Source organism: Ctenopharyngodon idella, chromosome 11, assembly GCF_019924925.1.
Source record: "Ctenopharyngodon idella isolate HZGC_01 chromosome 11, HZGC01, whole genome shotgun sequence".
NCBI lineage: Eukaryota > Metazoa > Chordata > Actinopteri > Cypriniformes > Xenocyprididae > Ctenopharyngodon > Ctenopharyngodon idella.
The window spans coordinates 26,951,970-26,971,385 of NC_067230.1; the positions used below are offsets into that span (position 1 = coordinate 26,951,970).

At 35.1% G+C, this 19,416-nt stretch overlaps 2 protein-coding genes across 9 annotated transcripts in view; both read left to right on the plus strand.

The window, feature by feature from the left end:
- Positions 1-19,416, plus strand: part of LOC127522378 (uncharacterized) — a 42,879-nt gene that overhangs the window by 12,386 nt on the left and 11,077 nt on the right. For 2 of the 4 annotated variants that reach the window (XM_051912245.1, XM_051912246.1), the window contains exons 18-20: positions 40-135; positions 496-545; positions 663-816. The exons of 1 other annotated variant lie outside the window; for it this stretch is intronic. In XM_051912245.1, the coding sequence (XP_051768205.1) occupies positions 40-135; positions 496-545; positions 663-752 (236 nt within the window). In that variant the 3' untranslated portion in view covers positions 753-816. Of the gene's footprint in view, positions 1-39; positions 136-495; positions 546-662; positions 817-19,416 lie in introns of those variants that run through there. One more of the 4 variants, XR_007932575.1, reaches the window with a different exon arrangement.
- On the plus strand, positions 7,635-18,896 carry LOC127522377 (mucin-3A-like). Of its 5 annotated transcripts, none has more exons than XM_051912240.1 (20): positions 7,635-8,009; positions 9,318-9,620; positions 9,716-10,009; positions 11,975-12,013; positions 12,157-12,198; positions 12,281-12,331; positions 12,848-12,886; positions 13,030-13,071; positions 13,154-13,204; positions 13,680-13,727; positions 13,918-13,968; positions 14,540-14,587; positions 14,696-14,746; positions 15,014-15,091; positions 15,214-15,235; positions 15,392-15,443; positions 15,561-15,630; positions 17,050-17,145; positions 17,508-17,557; positions 17,676-18,896. In XM_051912240.1, exons 1-20 carry the CDS (start codon positions 7,955-7,957, stop codon positions 17,763-17,765), a joined length of 1,572 nt encoding a protein of 523 aa, XP_051768200.1. In that variant the 5' UTR covers positions 7,635-7,954; the 3' UTR covers positions 17,766-18,896. The 5 variants fall into 5 exon arrangements, with proteins under 5 accessions (XP_051768200.1, XP_051768201.1, XP_051768202.1 ...); XM_051912241.1 differs by having other exon boundaries at positions 12,284-12,331; XM_051912242.1 differs by lacking the exons at positions 12,281-12,331; positions 12,848-12,886; positions 13,030-13,071.

Below are 19,416 nucleotides of genomic sequence, written 5' to 3' on the forward strand. Positions count from 1 at the left end.
TTAAAATGTGACCCTCTTCATCATGCTGTTCTTCCATAGGCCTCGAACACCCAGATTCCCATCAGGACAACACACCAGATCCCACAGCAACTTACTCTTTCGTTATGTCTGATAATTCAATGTACCAGCCCTCAGGTGATAAAATGTTTCTTTCATTAAAGTGGTCATATGATGAATCAAATCTACTAATACTAGTACTAAACCTACTATGAAAACACACTGTGGATTCACAGTTCAAAACTTCCTCACTAGTCCAAGAACAGCATTTTTGATGCTTACATTTAGACATTGAGAAACCTGACTCACTCAATCTCGACGAGCTCATACAGAGGAAGTGGAACAAATACTAAATTCATCATAATGCTGTTTGAGTCTGAGAAGAGATAATTCTGCTGTGCAAAGTGCCAAAGCTTAAAATACATTAAAGCTTTATGACAGAGTTTGTTCATGAAGGTCAAAACATGTTCTTTATGATGCTTCTGCATTGCATTACAGATGTTTTGGTCAATAAACAACAGAAAGAGGAAAATACAAAGGAAAATGAGGTATGTGTGAACATTGTCACACCACAAACCCACATAACCAAATGAGACGTCCATCATGAACAGAATACTAAGATATTTATTCTGTGTCTTTTCTATCTTTCTTTCTTCTTCCTTAAGAATGTTTACCACCTGTACTGCACGATTCCTGACAAACCAGTTCACTCAAACGCAGCAGATCAAGTCTACAGTTTGGTGAAGATGCAATGATGAGTCTCTGTTGTTTCATTATGTACAGTATATCCATTATAAAGTTTCTTTACTTGAAGCAAAATAGGTGTTTACTTTCATTATTCAGTGCTTGGTGTGGAACCACTTATAATATTGGATTTAAAATATCACATTTAATATTAATACTATTTATTTTTAACCATCCCTGGCTTTGTCTGAAATTATCCGTTTAATAGAAAATGTACGGCTTGTCAGTAAATTGCCACCATTATGTTTAGCTAACGTCATTCCATAGGAAAAAGTAGGCTTTGCTTTGAAAACATTATCCATATAAAACCGTATTATACAGATGAAATTGTTTACTTACGGTTTGGCATGTGGCTTCTGTCAGATCCAATCCAGCTATATCAATCTTCTTTTTACAGTCTATGGATCCAATACAGTTGGCTGCTTCATCTTTCAACAAAAGTTTCTTTGCAAACTCTCCATTATACTGTGCCTTCGTTTAAAAAAACACAGTAAAATGTTCTGAACAAACATATAATTCTCCGATGTGAACCGGGAACTTTATTAAATGAATGCTTTGTTTATAAGCTATGAAACTTGTAGAATGTTTTCATGACACAAAAACCATTTATATGTCAAAAGATCAAGGAAAATTTGATTTCTCATGTCATAATGACCCCTTTAACTGTAAAATGTATGGGTTTTGAAAGTAAAGACGATGAATTATCATATATTTTCATAAATTATATATATTTACGGTGAAAAACAGTAAAAGGACATTCCCTGAAGTCCCCTTGTGACATGACTTATGATTATATTTTATTTAATACATTTATTAAGTTTGCTATGAATAATGTACATTAAGATGTTTTGTGTTACATTATCATAGTGGTTATCAGTACATTTATCATTACAAAATCAAAGCTGATTTTGGTAATTCAAGTCAATTGGTATACTAACATTATACCATTAATTAAATATACATTTTACAATATACAGGCACCAATATACAATACCGTAAACACCACAAACAGTGAATTTCTGGCAACCATGCTGCTGCTTTTTACCATAAATTTAAGTTTTGTGTGTTTTGATATCAGTGTTGTCAGATTTTATTGCTTTCATGACTAGTGCTAAAATTGTAGTGCTAAAAGAGAGATTAGAGATCCCTACATTATTATAACCCAAAGAATTCAAGTAGTGCATTCAGAGAATTAAATTAAAGGGTTAGTTCACCCAAAAATGAAAATTCTGTCATTAATTACTCATCCTCATGGCGTTCCACACCCGTAAGTCCTTCGTTAATCTTCGGAACGCAAATTAAGATATTTTTGTTGAAATCCGATGGCTCAGTGAGGCCTGCATAGCCAGCAATGACATTTAGTCTCTCAAGATCCATTAATGTACTAAAAACATATTTAAATCAGTTCATGTGAGTACAGTGGTTCAATATTAATATTATAAAGCGACGTGAATATTTTTGGTGCGCCAAAAAAAAACAAAATAACTACTTATCAAAATAACTCACCCTCATGGCGTGTGGAACGCCATGAGTGTGAGTAATAAATTACATTATTTTCATTTTTGGGTGAACTAACCCTTTAAATGATCAAAATCTGATGGAAAATATGTTTTTATTTACATAACATGGCTTTCCTTTGATGTAAAGGGAACAGGCAATTAAAAGTTATTTTCCAAGTACTTTTTTTAGGCAGGCAAAACTTTGTTGTTAAAGTTTGTGAAGAATCCACATCTCATCTTTTGATGACAATGTATGCTATTCTTACAAACAGCACTGTGAAATATTCTTATTTTGTCACGTCATGCATCTTAAGACTTCAAATTAAATGCCAAATCAATCTGCGTTTAGCTGTGACGGCTCGTGGCGGCCACTCATATCCAGGTATGTTCACTGGTCCACATGTAAGAATAAAACACTCAGCACATTCTAACACTGTCTTTGACGGTAATAAATATCATCTATCTTCAGTAATCCAGACATCACAAAGATGATTTTGTCTCTGTAAACTGAGACTTGTTTGGCGGAAGCAAGGCTCTCTGATTTGAGTGATAGTAAGCCTAATGTTTCAAGGCAGGGGTCAGAGGTCACCTGCTGACCAGGAGGGACAATACTGGGAATAAAATGGCCACCAGTGGAAAACTCAAAGCATTTGCTGATCCACATTCCATAGCGTTCTCCTGTTGGAAAAAAAAAATATATAGTTAGGGCTAGCAAATCTCCTTTGGTAGAGTCTCAAAGGTGCAGCATGTAATATTGACAGCTAGAGGTTGAAAATGGATCTGCAGTCCAAATTTAAAATACTTGAAAGAGTTGTTTCCCACGCCCCCTCCTCCTCAGACTCCACACTCATATGGGTTGCCAGACTGAGGAAGTGCAACAGGAACATTGTTTACTTGCGCAATTGAAAACAGAAAGCGAAAAATGTCTTTCTGGGCTTTAAGTCGTTTCCATCTCTGAAACGCATCTCCAATATTTTTCACGTTCATGTTTGAGCGTTAAACTCAACTTCCACTGGAATTAAAAACGCTCACTCTGCTCCGCGCCAGTGGACACGAACCATTAATGTGGCGCATCTGGAGAAAGAGAGAACACGCACGGAGCTGAAAGGGCTTGAATGAAGCAAGTTTGGCTTTAGATAAAACTACTAGAGGATATAGCGCTAAAATATAATTTACCACAAATGATCCTGAGTGCTTGTGGTGTGAACTGCACCGCTGTTTTGAAATGCTGCTCACTTCAACTAGAAACAGTAAAATGGTGCTACCGCTCTGTCTCGCAGTCCGGATGAAAATATGCGTTATATATATATATATAAAGTTTGTTTAAAAAAAAAACAAGAAAATTTATTTCACAAAAATTGTTAACGCACACACACAAGTACCATCCCACTTAACATAAACATAAATTGTAGGAATATTACTAATACTGATGAATAAATAGGCCTATAAGGTAAGGCTATTGATTAGCAGTCCCAAGCTAGTTTTTGTTAAAAAAATAAAGTTGGTAAGTTGGCATGAGCCACCAAAGTAATTTAAAAATATACAAAATAACGCAACGTGAAAATAAAGTGGCATTTTGGGGTTCTAGAAACAACAGTTACCATGGTAAATACACAATATAACATGAGCCGTTATTGAAACATGGAAACTGCTGCAGATGAATAGAATGAACATCATATCTGCATGCAAATCCTTCCCAGCTAACACATGAGTCACGACGTACCAGTTATGTGATTCATTTATTAGTTCTTTACTTTTATTTCATGACTTAAGGTTAGGGTTGACAACGTAATTACGACATTGCATGCTCGTAGTTTCTCTTGCACTTTATATATGAAGTGATATACAGCGCGCACTGCCGCATTTGCGCGTACAATTGAAGAGTGCGCGCTACGAGCACTGTTTAACGGCTGACAGGACAGGAAAGTTCGGTTTTCTGAGGTAAAACACTTTTTATTTCGTAACAAGCTACAAAAATAACGTTTGAATAACGACACTTACATATAGCTGACAACATCTAAACTGACCACAGATACTGAATCGGGACAACACGTTTTTCTCAGGCACTCTGCGACCCACTCGGAACGGTCTTGTTATAGCATGAATATTACATGTGGAGTTTTAATATGAACACATGAACTATACTTAAGCTACCTGACATAGTCGTTTTGTTTTTGAATTCCTACTTGTAATTCCCGCTGTAATCAGCTAAAATATTGGCTTACTTATGGCAATCAGGTTAATGTTTCTATTTGACGCTTACACAAAGAGAATATGATAAAATTCTGATTACTATTCTTGTTAATGTCACATAGCATATGGCAATATGTGTATCTGGTTTTGGTTGTTTCAGAATCTCCTGCTCTAATAGCATCTCCAAATGTCCGAAGTGAGTCCAGCTCAGTGAAGATGATCTGTGAGACGCAGCAGATGTTACAGTGAAACATTTTTTCTACATAAACAGAGAAACAGAGAAGAATATAAAAGTCAGTCTATCATGTGAGCTCGATCTCACTGGTGCTGAAGTGCTCAGATGGGCAGCTGTAAAATCACCTGTATCAGTCGACACTGCTACTACATTATACATGAGCACAGGATTGATAAACCATCATCTCATTCTCCTGATGGCACAGTGACGGTTCTAGGTGAAATATTTCACTGCTGTTCTTCAACTATCACTTTGAAGTCACAAGTTCAAAAAACATCTCCTCACTCTGATCCAGTGACAGTAACAGTCCAGAGTAAGTTCTTCAAAAATCATATGTTGAAATAACGAATAATATTTTTTTCTCAATGTTTCAACAGCGACCTCTACTGATGACAACAGTCCATATACTACACCATATACTCCACCATATGACCATATATACTACCTTACATCTCAACATATATGTAGAACATTCGTATAGTAAAGCGTTTCTGATATTTTCATTATATGATATGCTGTAATATTAATACCAGTAGCCTTCTAATTAAAGTATTTCCAGACTAAATGGACTCTGTGATATAGTTAAATTCTCTTTGCAGATACAGTGGCGACCTCTACTGGTGAAACTCTGACAACAGCCATAGAAACTGATATTCTGAATATCTGTAAGAACTAAAACAAACCTTGAAAATTCTTCTCTCATGATCATGTGATTTGGTATAATCATTTAAAATGAATTTAATAGTATAAAAAAAAAAAAGGCACATAATTTATCTGATTTAGTGCTGTATCCATTCTCGTAATGCAATATAAACAAGGATTAAAGCCTTATTTTTTCTTGAAAGCTCTTGGTTTTAGTAGTGCTGGTTTTCACTGGTGTTGGTTTATTTCTGTCTGGACTCTTGGGATTCATCTGTCTCTGCCACTTTGACAGTAAGTTTAGTTATGCATAAAATGAGCTCCATGATATAGAAACATGATAATAAAGTCTATATCTGTGCAGGTTCTGATGATGTTCTCACAGAAAACATGGATGATTCATGATAAATGATTTATCTGTGCATATCATAATTTTAAAAAAAATTAATGTGCCTCGTAATCTTTAATCAAAATAACTTCCCCTCCCTCATACAGCGACATCTCTTCTCTGATGATGTGTTTACTGGCGTGAGGGCGGGACAACCTGTCACTCACATCAATGTGACGAGATCCACCAATAGCAAACCACAACCATCCAATCAATTCCTGCTGGACAAAATCAAGTCCCGCCCTACATTCTTACTTCTTTGAGAAGTTGTTTCACTTGGATATATGTCACAATAGAAAAGAAAAGACTATCGCAACTTCCCTTTCATGTCAACTTTAAATGTTACTTTTACAAAACTACCTTCCATCTTTCTGAGTCTGTGAGTACAACAAAAAAAAAAATACATTTGGCCAATAGCATAACTGTTACGGTGGTGCTGGTTACATCAGAAATGCTCAATGATAAATGCACAAAAAATAACATTACTGTCCAGAAATCAATTTCAGTATTACATTGTGTTTAATTTATAGACATAGAATTCATGTTTAATGTGATAGTTTCATCTTTACATTTACTATAATACAATATGTTGTTAGTTTCGAGAGTATTTACATTAGTGAATGAATACGTAGATCCACATTAAGGATTTGTGTGTCCTAATGGACTGGTGGTAAAATATATTTTAAGCGTGCCAGAGGTTCTGGGTTATAATAAGCCTGTTTATTAATTTTTTTTCTCATTAAAACCAAAGATGTGCATCAGTGATTGTATATCAAGAGCAGGGACACGTTTGTGTGCATTTTGTTTTGTGATTTCAACAGAAAAAATAGAGAGTCTCCGCAACAGCGTTAAAATGTTAGTTCACCCAAAAATGAAAATTCTGTCATCATTTACTCACCCTCAAATTGTTCCAAACCTGTATGAATTTCTTTCTTCTGCAGAACACAAAATAAGATATTTTGAAGAAAATGGGTAACCAAACAGTGGATGGGCCATATTGACTTCCATAGTATGGGGGAAAAAATACTATGGGAGTCAATGGGGTCCATTAACTGTTTAGTTACCGACATTCTTCAAACTATCTTAAAGGGTTAGTTCACCCAAAAATGAAAATAATGTCATTTATTACTCACCCTCATGCCGTTCCACACCCGTAAGACCTTCGTTCATCTTCAGAACACAAATTAAGATATTTTTGTTGAAATCCGATGGCTCAGTGAGGCCTCCATAGCCAGCAATGACATTTCCTCTCTCAAGATCCATTAATGTACTAAAAACATATTTAAATCAGTTCATGTGAGTACAGTGGTTCAATATTAATATTATAAAGCGACGAGAATATTTTTGGTGCGCCCAAAAAACAAAATAACGACTTATATAGTGATGGCCGATTTCAAAACACTGCTTCAGGAAGCTTCGGAGCGTAATGAATCAGCATATCGAATCATGATTCGGATTGCGTGTCAAACCGCCAAACTGCTGAAATCACGTGACTTTGGCGCTCCGAACTGCGGATTCGACACGCTGATTCATTTTGCTCCAAAGCTTCCTGAAGCAGTGTTTTGAAATCAGCCATCACTATATAAGTCGTTATTTTGTTTTTTTTGGCACACCAAAAATATTCTCGTCGCTTTATAATATTAATATTGAACCACTGTACTCACATGAACTGATTTAAATATGTTTTTAGTACATTAATGGATCTTGGGAGAGAAAATGTCATTGCTGGCTATGGAGGCCTCTCTGAGCCATCGGATTTTAACAAAAATATCTTAATTTGTGTTCTGAAGATTAACGAAGGTCTTACGGGTGTGGAACGGCATGAGGGTGAGTAATAAATGACATTATTTTCATTTTTGGGTGAACTAACCCTTTAATTTGTGTTCAGCAGAAGAGAGAAATTCATACAGGTTTGCTAATCAGCTGGAGATGTTTCTTTTGGTACATTTGGGGGCAGTTGTACATGTCAAGTCACTTTCACTTTCCATCCATGCCGCGAGTTGTTTCAAAAAGTGGTGGGGACAATACTGACACTGGCAAAAAATGGTGGGAACACGTCCTAACTGTCCTGCCCACAAATTACACCTATGCCTGTGGCCCAGATCTGCTCTCTGTTACAGCTGAACATGTGGTCTCATGATGTACGTTCATCTTCATAGAACTGACTGCACAAGTAATAGATGGTTTCCTGTGGTCTAATGTGTTACTTCCTAATTCACCTATTGTGTGAGTCTCGTCTCTTTTTTAACTCTTGCTGTAATGGAGTTGTTCATCTTCATTGCTTTTCTTCTCCTTATGGAGGTTCAGTCTTACAGTAAGTGATCTCTGTCGTTTAATGTTGAATTAGCACTGTATGTCCACATTTGTAGTGAAAAAAACATTTGTCTAAAATATTTCAGCATGTGTGATCTGTACGTTTGTGTTTTAGTAGAACGCAGCGAACACATGAACCTACAGCCTCTGCTTTAAGGAAGTATTACTTTAGCATGAAAATTCATTAAACTGATTTCAATAACCAGATTAATCCATTAACTGGAATTTTGGGTCATGTAATCACATTTGGAATATCCACTGTACAAGAGAATTCATTTACATCTGCACGTTCATATGAAAGTTATTCTGGGAGCTACTGTATATATGCTGATAAAAGCTATCAGAATCAGGGAAATACATTTTTAAAGTGCATTAGAAAGAGATTTTCTCCTAACAACTGCAATGTATCAAAGTCCGTCTCAAAAACACAGTGTGAAACCACCCGTTTTCTGCTGTCACAAACGTAACCAATCCGGTCAACATGCGGGGTGGGGCTTTTCCTATCAGCATTTTAACACAGTGAGCTCAAAATCACCTTTAAGGATGGACAGTATGTGATGTATGTTATGATGAACTATATGTCTTTCTCTACTGACTTTCTATGATGTTCAATGCATTTCTAAGGATGCTGATTTTTTAGAAGGCTGCTGTCTAACTCAAGAGATGGCAAATGGGAACATGGTTTGTGTAACATTAGCAACACATTATTAGCTCTTTGATAACGTAATCAAGCCAAAGGCTAATCAATTGCCGCTGTGTGTCCGACATTATAGAGAGTGATACATAAAATGCATTACAATGACTCTGATACATCAACTTGAAGACAACCCTGTATAATTTGCAGTTGATGAAGTTTCTGGTTCAAACATATATGGCTGAATTAAATAAATATTTCCACTTGCCATTGTGTAGTGTTTATTACATTTGCCCGAGTGGATCAGGTAGCTGGTGTGATTAAGTGGAGGCAGGGACTAATTTGCATAATTATGGATCCGTGTAAACATAGTTACATTCAAGTTATTTTAAGGCATGAAGAAATTATTTTCACAGAACAAAATGTTTAAATATGTTATTTTGATCATCTAAGATGAGTTCTAAGCAAGAAAATTATTGACTGCAGTGGGACTTTAAATCTCATGGCCTACATTTTCCATTCATCATGTAGTTGGGTGTTGCTGCAAGGACATTTATGAGATTAAATTTCTTGAAAAGTTTAACCAAAACATGGACTATGATTGGAGAATTATGCATGGAAAAGTGGTCAGTAAGAAGATGTAATGATTGATTGATCTGTTTTTGGTTGTTTCAGAATCTCCTGCTGTAAAAGTATCTCCAGATGTCATAAGAGAGTCCAGCTCAGTGAAGATGATCTGTGAGATGTTGCCAGCAGATGTTGCAGTGAAACAGTGTTATTTCTACATAAACAGAGGAAAAGAGAAGAATATAAAAGTTAGTCCATCTTGTGAGCTCAATCTCACTGGTGCTGAAGTGCTCATATGGGCAGCTGTAAAATCACCTGCATCAATCAACATTAACTGCTTCTACACAATACATAAACACGGGATTGATAAACCATCATCTCATTCTCCTGCTGCCACTGTGACGGTTCTAGGTGAGATATTTCACTGCTGTGCTTCTGCAATAGAAACAATTAGTGCAAAGTTTTTTTATTATTATTATTAATTATGAATTATTTAACTTAAACAGGTTCACTTCAGAAACCCACCATGAGTGTTAGTGATGATGATGTCCAGATCAACATAGCCTGTGAAATTCTACTATCAGTCAGAGTTGATTTCATCTGTCGTCTCTACACTGAGGATGGTCTTCTGCGCACAAGTTACTCTCAGGGGAAACAGTCTGGAGGGCATCTTTGTATGTTTTATTCAAGTCATAGTGAACTCTTGACAGGATCAGAGAACAGACAGCTGAGCTGTGATTATTCACTCAACACTGAACCTGAGATCAGATCACCGCGCAGTGACACAATCACCGTCAGAGGTGAGGACTTTTTACTGTAATTTTTCTTAATATATGAGCACTTGTCAGAGACACCTGTTGAAGCTAGTATGATTTATGTAGGTCATTAGAACATTATGAAAGTTTGATCAATAAAAGAAAAAGTCAGTATTTACAACAAATAAAAAAAGCTGAATTTACTGTGTATTACAACTATAGAGCACTTCTTATAAAGACGTATTCAATAAGCTGTATAATACAACACTGAAAGGTCAAATACACTAAATATACAGGTGGGTATCGGTCTCTGAAGTCAGAACAACATACTGAAGCTGATTTTAGCAGTTTTAGCGATGCTGTTAAGATAGTGAATCAGTACAGTGATCTGTGAATTCTTCTTACACAGAATAACTTTTCAGACAAACATAAAACCACAGTGTGACTTTAGCAAATGAACAATCTGATACATTTAGACAGGAAGGAAGAGCCACTTCAGCTGATCATGTCAGAGAGCTAGACAATGCCTGACATATCTATAGAAAGAAGTTTGATTCTGCATAGGTATCTAATATTGACAACCCGATCTCACGGCAATTCGTACACGAATTTGTAAATTTTTTGCCAAATCATACTTCTTATATGAGTTGACAAATTCGTCTGAATTCGTACGAATGACCTACCCCTAACCCCGCCCCTAAACCTACCCATCACTGGGGTTTAGACAAATTGTATGAATTTGTACGAGTGAGGTCGTGAGATAGCGTTGAATATTGATGGTGAGAGGAGAAACTGCAAGCAACTTATTTAATATTTTAAAAATTTCTTTGCAAGTTCTTATTGGGTCATTCCTGTTCTGCAGGACCTTTTGAACTCTTTTTTTTTAGTAATACACAAATTAATACACTTGTGTTGAAGTCAGAAGTATTTCAAATTAAGTATTTTTCAGAAATATGTTCTGGTTCATCATATGAGATTATGACTTGATTAATTATGATTTTTACACATGCAAATAAAGAACAGTTGCACAGTGAGTGATTGACAGTCAGTTTAAAACAACTTTTGAAGTGTTGACATTATCATACAGATTTTTGTATTTTGTCAAACCAACTAATACCACAAACCATGACAGAAAATAAGTAAATGCTTTTACTGTTGTTTGTGCTGTTGTTTTCCTTCCAAAATGATGACACTTCCTGAAGGATGATGTCAGTAAAGAACTGCTTTTAAAGTAGTCATGAAATCAAAATGAACCCTATTTACTTTGTTAGTGCATATTACTAGTCTTGTGGTGAACAATTAATCTGTGCAAGTTAATATAGAAAAAAAATAGTTTGTCGTGGAAATCTTTAATCAAAATCTGAAAAGATACTGAAGATCTGAAGATGGAGATGTGTATCTTTAAAATAAATGGAAGAGAAAGTAACTCAAAACTGAGCTCATCATGTCAGCTCTCACTCAATGGATCTGAAATCAGTATTTGGTCAGAAGGTCAGAGTTCATCTGTGAGAATAACCTGCTTCTACACTGTGAAGAAGTCACAAGTTCAAAAACCATCTCCTCACTCTGATCCAGTGACAGTAACAATTAAAAGTGAGTCTTGAGATATTTATGTATTGATAATGTTTAAAAATGTATTTCTATCAAAAATCAAATACCAAAGTCCTTTGCATAGCTCTATCCACTGTGATTTACTTATGCTCATTATTCAGCTTCATGAGTCTATGATATGGGCTGTTCACTCTTGTAATGTTTCTCTGTACAGTAGGATTATTGAAAACTCATTGTCTCACTCTTAAATGTTACAGTGCTGGTTCTTTGGTTCTGTAATAACCTTATTTGATATAAACCAGTACAGACCAGAATTACATCATAATGCATAGTATGAAAAAAAAAGTTGTATTTGAAGGCTCTATACCTTTAACAACAAAGACTGTATTGACGTTTGCTTTAAAGTTAAATATTACAACTATTCCTTGTAATACTGGTAAACTGCCTTTATGGTTTCAGCACCAGATGCACATCATGTTACGACAGCCAAGAAAACCTGTGAGTAATTAAGATTGTAAAATCAAAAAGAAATTATTCCACCTTAAATGATGTGGCAATTGTTCTTTCAGGCTCATTATTATCTCATTATTGAACATTTTATTATACATCACTGCAAATTTTACAATGTGTTTTTTTAACAGCTTTACCTTTAATGTCCACTTCTGAAACATACAGTACAGCTGGTGAGTAACTTACTGGAAACACTTTTTCTTGTTATTCTGGATTAAAACTGATTCATCTTGCAATATGTTATTTTTATATTAGTAGACAGCCATTCCAAGTCAAACCTGTCAACCACATCAGAGGAAACCACATGTAAGTTCATTCCCTCTTCCTCAATAGCAAAAGTGACTGTAGAATTAATATGTTGAGTTTAAAAGTCAGATTCAAAAATATAACTGGGATCCATTTGCTCAACTGAGGCTCAATTCTGCACAGGTGAAGATTCCAGATGAGCAGCATGAATGTATTAATGTGACTTACTGAAGCTCATTATTCAGCTTCTTGAGTCTATGATATGGGCTGTTCACTCTTGTAATGTTTCTCTGTACAGTAGGATTATTGAAAGCAAAATTAGCGTCTGTTTATAAAACTAAATGAATAAACTCATTGTCTCACTCTTAAATGTTACAGTGCTGGTTCTTTGGTTCTGTAATAACCTTATTTGATATAAACCAGTACAGACCAGAATTACATCATAATGCATAGTATGAAAAAAAAAGTTGTATTTGAAGGCTCTGTACCTTTAACAATAAAGTATTGACGTTTGCTTTAAAGTTAAATATTACAACTATTCCCTGTAATACTGGTAAACTGCCTTTATGGTTTCAGCACCAGATGCACATCATGTTACGACAGCCAAGAAAACCTGTGAGTAATTAAGATTGTAAAATCAAAAAGAAATTATTCCACCTTAAATGATGTGGCAATTGTTCTTTCAGGCTCATTATTATCTCATTATTGAACATTTTATTATACATCACTGCAAATTTTACAATGTGTTTTTTTAACAGCTTTACCTTTAATGTCCACTTCTGAAACATACAGTTCAGCTGGTAAGTAACTTACTGGAAACACTTTTTCTTGTTATTCTGGATTAAAACTGATTCATCTTGCAATATGTTATTTTTATATTAGTAGACAGCCATTCCAAGTCAAACCTGCCAACCACATCAGAGGAAACCACATGTAAGTTCATTCCCTCTTCCTCAATAGCAAAAGTGACTGTAGAATTAATATGTTGAGTTTAAAAGTCAGATTCAAAAATATAACTGCGATCCATTTGCTCAACCGAGGCTCAATTCTGCACAGGTGAAGATTCCAGATGAGCAGCATGAAAGTATTAATGTGACTTACTTAAGCTCATTATTCAGTTCACGTATCTATGATATGGGCTGTTCACTCTTGTAATGTTTCTCTGTATCACTGAAAGCAATATTAGTGTCAGTTTACAGTATATAAATAATCAACTTATTGTCTCATTTGGTTCAGTAATGTCCTCACTGGATATAAGCCTGTACAAGATTTGAACACTTTACATATAAAGGCTCATATAAAGTTGTGAAGGCTCTGTGTACCATCAACCACAAAGATGGTCTTGACATTTGCTTGAAAGTTAAATATTGCAGTTACTCCCTGTAATACTGGTAAACTCCCTTTACAGTTTCAACACCAGCTACCAATGCACATGTGACACCAGCCATGACAACCTGTGAGTAACTGAGTTTGTAAAATCAAAAAGAAATTATTCTTTTTACACCTTGAATTATGTGATAATTGGTATATTTAGCTGATAAGTTACTGATAACGCTTTGTCTGGTTATTCTGAATTAAAAGTGAAAAGTGATTCCCTTCTCAAAAGTTCTACAAATATAAAAATAAAGTGATTTTTATATTTGTAGACTCATTTTCCAAATCAAACCTGCCAACCAGCACAACAAAGGAAACCACATGTAAGTTCATCCACTCTTCCTCATTGGTAAAAATCACTATATGTTGGATTCATAAGGCAGATGTAAAAAAAATATATATAACTGGGATCCATTTGCTCAACCAAGGCTCAACTCTGCACAGGTGAAGATTCCAAACGTTGAGCAGCATGAAAGTTTACTTTGATTATGTTGATTTTCTCAATGTTCAATTGTTTATGAATTGGGTTAAAAAAAAAAATTAAAGTTCAATAATGCATCTACATTTTGTGACATTGTTTTTTTTCCTTAAGTTTCCATGGCAACCTCTACTCTGTTAACAGAACAATGTCAGAACCCAGTACTTAGATGCCAAGATAGTAACCAAGTCACATGACTCAAGAAGAGACTGTGTGGCTTATGAGCTGAGCTGGACTCTCTTAATTCTGTAGCTTCATAATTTCATTCAAAAACATCTTAGTTCATTTTGTATTGGTCATTCACATTCCAATTGTTTGTTTATCATAGTTACAGCTATAACTTTATATTTAAAGATTTATGCCAGTCTTTAAGACAATTTTCAATTTAAATACACACCATGATGTTCTCACTGCAGTTTCAACAACGTCCACACAAAAAACGTCACAAAGGGACACAAAAATATGTGAGTAAATTTTAGTGTTCCAATGAAAACATGTACCTGACATTAAAATTCTTTCATAGTGTGTTTATTATATCTCATATGGCTAATTATTTTGCAATGTATTTTCAGCAATAATGGCTGCTGTTTCCACTACTAAAACCCCAGAATCCACCAGAACTGGTAACTTTAATAAATATCAGTAGAACCCCATATAAGAAAAATTCTTCTTTTTACAGTGAGTTCATCAAACACAGTAAAGGCTAATTCACACTGCACAGACAGACACCAACAAATGGCAACAGGCACTTTGTCGGGTCTTGTTGGATCAGTGTTTTACCCATGTTGGCACCTGTGAATTGGCCTTAAAACTGCTGTTTATAATCATCATGCTTTGGTCAAATGTGACTGTTGACTGTTGCATGAATTAGATGTTTTGTTTTGACACAGACACATGGTTTATAGCTCTGGTTTCAACTGCTGCTGGTGTCATTTTGATTGGACTCATCTGTCTGTGCTGCTTTGCATGTAAGTCAAGTTTTCAAACATACATTTTTTGTTTGTTCTGGTGTTTATATTGAGTTTCATATTGTTTAGTATAGAATTTAACATCTAAGCTAAAATTGAACATAATGGTCGTTGTTTTGTAGGTAAAAAAAGAACACGAAAAAGGTAAGTTTTTTCATGCATTCCATTCAGTAGTCTGTGATAATATGTTTTGTAGTAGGCCTATATTTTTGTAGTCTAGGAACTATGAGTGTAAATGTTTATCACCGTATCTGATATATGCATGAAAAGATGTCATTAAGATCAATATTTGATTCTTAGCAATAAAATGAGATCAATAACATCAGATGTGCCCAGTCAAGAAATTGGTATGGTGAGTATCTTTGTAATTAATCTTTTCAATCACAAAGTAATAAATATATATTTATAATACCATAACGAGTAAGAATGGCTGAAATGGACATGACCTTAATTCTTCTTTGTTTTTTAGAGTTCTGGACCTGCAGAGACATATTCTCTGATCACTTCTGTACCAGCCACATCTCAGCCCATATCTGTGGGTAAGAGAACATCATTCTCAGTAAATGATCTCAGATAATGTGAAGTTTAGAAACAGATTTTCCCGAGAAAGATAAATAAACCTGCTGAATTAAAAACACCATATAGTGACCACAGCTTCTAAGAAACTGGTGCCATTTCCTCTTTCAAATCTACAGCAGATCAGCATTATTAGCCACATCTTCTCTTAAAGGAACAGTTCACACCAAAATGAAAATCATTTACTCACTTTCTTGCTGGTCCAAACCTGTAAGTCTTTCTTTCTTCTGTGGAACAAAAATGAGCTGTTACTTTTGTCAGAATGTTTACGCTATCTATATAATAAAATCAGCACTTTTAAAGTGCTGTAGAGCTTCTATAACTCTTTCAGTCTTTATTTGAAAACCGTTTTCCCTTACAGTCTGAGTGTACGTTTACACAGCAACGCTGTACTAAAAACGGAAAAGTTTTTTATTTGCGTTTTTCGTGTACAGATGACAACATTGTTATGATCCCCGTTCACACGGATCTGCGAAAACGACTAAAAACGCTGTTATGCATGCCAGGCCAGTAGTTGGCGATGTCACTTTGTAAAGAAACAATAAGCGCCTATAGACTGAACATGTAAGATGCATGAGCATGATGTCACCGTTTTTACAAATTCGCATTTTTACATGGAGACAATAACAGTATCATTTTCAAAAACTTGCACTTTGAAACCTGTTTTCAAAAATTTGCGTTTTCAGGCTCCCAAAACGTGGTTGTTGAGCAAATGAATGGCCAAAACCCATAAAAAGTTCTGTTTTTATTGTAGTTAAAAAAAGGTGTAAAAAAACAAAACAAAAAAAAACATCTATCCATAATATAAGTAATCCATACGGTTCCAGTGGGTTAATAAAGGCCTTCTGAAATGAAGCAATGGTTTTTTCTAAGAAAAATATCCATATTTAAAACTTTATTAACTATAATAACTAGCTTTCGGCAGACAGCTGTATGCATCGATTTGCAGCGGAAGAGCAACCTCTGACCTGACAAAAACACCGGTCATGAATTAAAAGTCTAAAACGAGAAATTTTAAAGAGAAACGTTGGAGGATTTTGATATAAGAGGAGCTTCAGTTTGTTGCCCAGCCCTATTTGTTTAAACCGCGAAAGAGGCGTCTATAAGCTTACACTACTCCTACATCCTTCGTCAGACAACGCATCAGGGGTTACTTATTTCGTGCAAATTGACTTACACAGTATGTGTATGTCGTCTGGCAGAAGCTAGTTATTTGAATTTATAAAGCTTTAAATAAGGATATTTTTCTTACAAAAACCCATCGCTTCACTTCAAAAGGCCTTTATTAACCACCGGAACCATATGGATTACTTTTATTATGGATGGATGCATTTTATTTTGCTTTAAAATGTGACCCTCTTCATCATGCTGTTCTTCCATAGGCCTCGAACACCCAGATTCCCATCAGGACAACACACCAGATCCCACAGCAACTTACTCTTTCGTTATGTCTGATAATTCAATGTACCAGCCCTCAGGTGATAAAATGTTTCTTTCATTAAAGTGGTCATATGATGATTCAAATCTACTAATACTAGTACTAAACCTACTATGAAAACACACTGTTGATTCACAGTTCAAAACTTCCTCACTAGTCCAAGAACAGCATTTTTGATGCTTACATTTAGACATTGAGAAACCTGACTCACTCAATCTCGACGAGCTCATACAGAGGAAGTGGAACAAATACTAAATTCATCATAACGCTGTTTGAGTCTGAAAAGAGATAATTCTGCTGTGCAAAGTGCCAAAGCTTAAAATACATTAAAGCTTTATGACAAAGAGTTTGTTCATGAAGGTCAAAACATGTTCTTTATGATGCTCCTGCATTGCATTACAGATGTTTTGGTCAATAAACAACAGACAGAGGGAAGTACAAAGGAAAATGAGGTATGTGTGAACATTGTCACACCACAAACCCACATAACCAAATGAGACGTCCATCATGAACAGAATACTAAGATATTTATCCTGTGTCTTTTCTTATCTTTCTTTCTTCTTCCTTAAGAATGTTTACCACCTGTACTGCACGATTCCTGACAAACCAGTTCACTCAAACGCAGCAGATCAAGTCTACAGTTTGGTGAAGATGCACTGATGAGTCTCTGTTGTTTCATTATGTACAGTATATTCATTATAAAGTTTCTTTACTTGAAGCAAAATAGGTGTTTACTTTCATTATTCAGTGCTTGGTGTGGAACCACTTATAATACTGGATTTAAAATATCACATTTAATATTAATACTATTTATTTTTAACCATCCCTGGCTTTGTCTGAAATTATCCGTTTTAATAGAAAATGTACGGCTTGTCAGTAAACTGCCACCATTATGTTTAGCTAACGTCATTCCATAGGAAAAAGTAGGCTTTGCTTTGAAAACATTATCCATATAAAACCGTAATATACAGATGAAATTGTTTACTTACGGTTTGGCATGTGGCTTCTGTCAGATCCAATCCAGCTATATCAATCTTCTTTTTACAGTCTATGGATCCAATACAGTTGGCTGCTTCATCTTTCAACAAAAGTTTCTTTGCAAACTCTCCATTATACTGTGCCTTCGTTTAAAAAAACACAGTAAAATGTTCTGAACAAACATAATTCTCCGATGTGAACCGGGACGCCAATAAAAACAAACCATCCACTTGTTCCTGTGGAAAATGTCCTTCTGAAGTCTGTACAGAGACACAAACACCATTTATGATGCGTCCAAGAGGAATTCTTTTACTATTCATTTGTCCTGATGTCTGTACCTCTTCAACTGATCTGGTATCTGTATTCTGTATATTGTATCCAGTGTAGACAGTGTCACGTCAGTTATTATAAATTTGCTTTTAACAAGATGTGACGCTTGTGTCTGGTGAAGAGTGGGCGGTTTACGGATGATGTAAACCGATTTGCCGATGTCTTGCAGTCATATTTGCCGGTGTGACGCCAGATCCCACAATATCAAAATGAACCGCTTTTGGAACTTTATTAAATGAATGCTTTGTTTATAAGCTATGAAACTTGTAGAATGTTTTCATGACACAAAAACCATTTATATGTCAAAAGATCAAGGAAAATTTGATTTCTCATGTCATAATGACCCCTTTAACTGTAAAATGTATGGGTTTTGAAAGTAAAGACGATGAATTATCATATATTTTCATAAATTATATATATTTACGGTGAAAAACAGTAAAAGGACATTCCCTGAAGTCCCCGTGTGACATGACTTATGATTATATTTTATTTAATACATTTATTAAGTTTGCTATGAATAATGTACATTAAGATGTTTTGTGTTACATTATCATAGTGGTTATCAGTACATTTAACATTACAAAATCAAAGCTGATTTTGGTAATTCAAGTCAATTGGTATACTAACATTATACCATTAATTGAATACATTTTACAATATACAGGCACCAATATACAATACCGTAAACACCACAAACAGTGAATTTCTGGCAACCATGCTGCTGCTTTTTACCATAAATTTAAGTTTTGTGTGTTTTGATATCAGTGTTGTCAGATTTTATTGCTTTCATGACTAGTGCTAAAATTGTAGTGCTAAAAGAGAGATTAGAGATCCCTACATTATTATAACCCAAAGAATTCAAGTAGTGCATTCAGAGAATTAAATTAAAGGGTTAGTTCACCCAAAAATTAAAATTCTGTCATTAATTACTCATCCTCATGGCGTTCCACACCCGTAAGTCCTTCGTTAATCTTCGGAACGCAAATTAAGATATTTTTGTTGA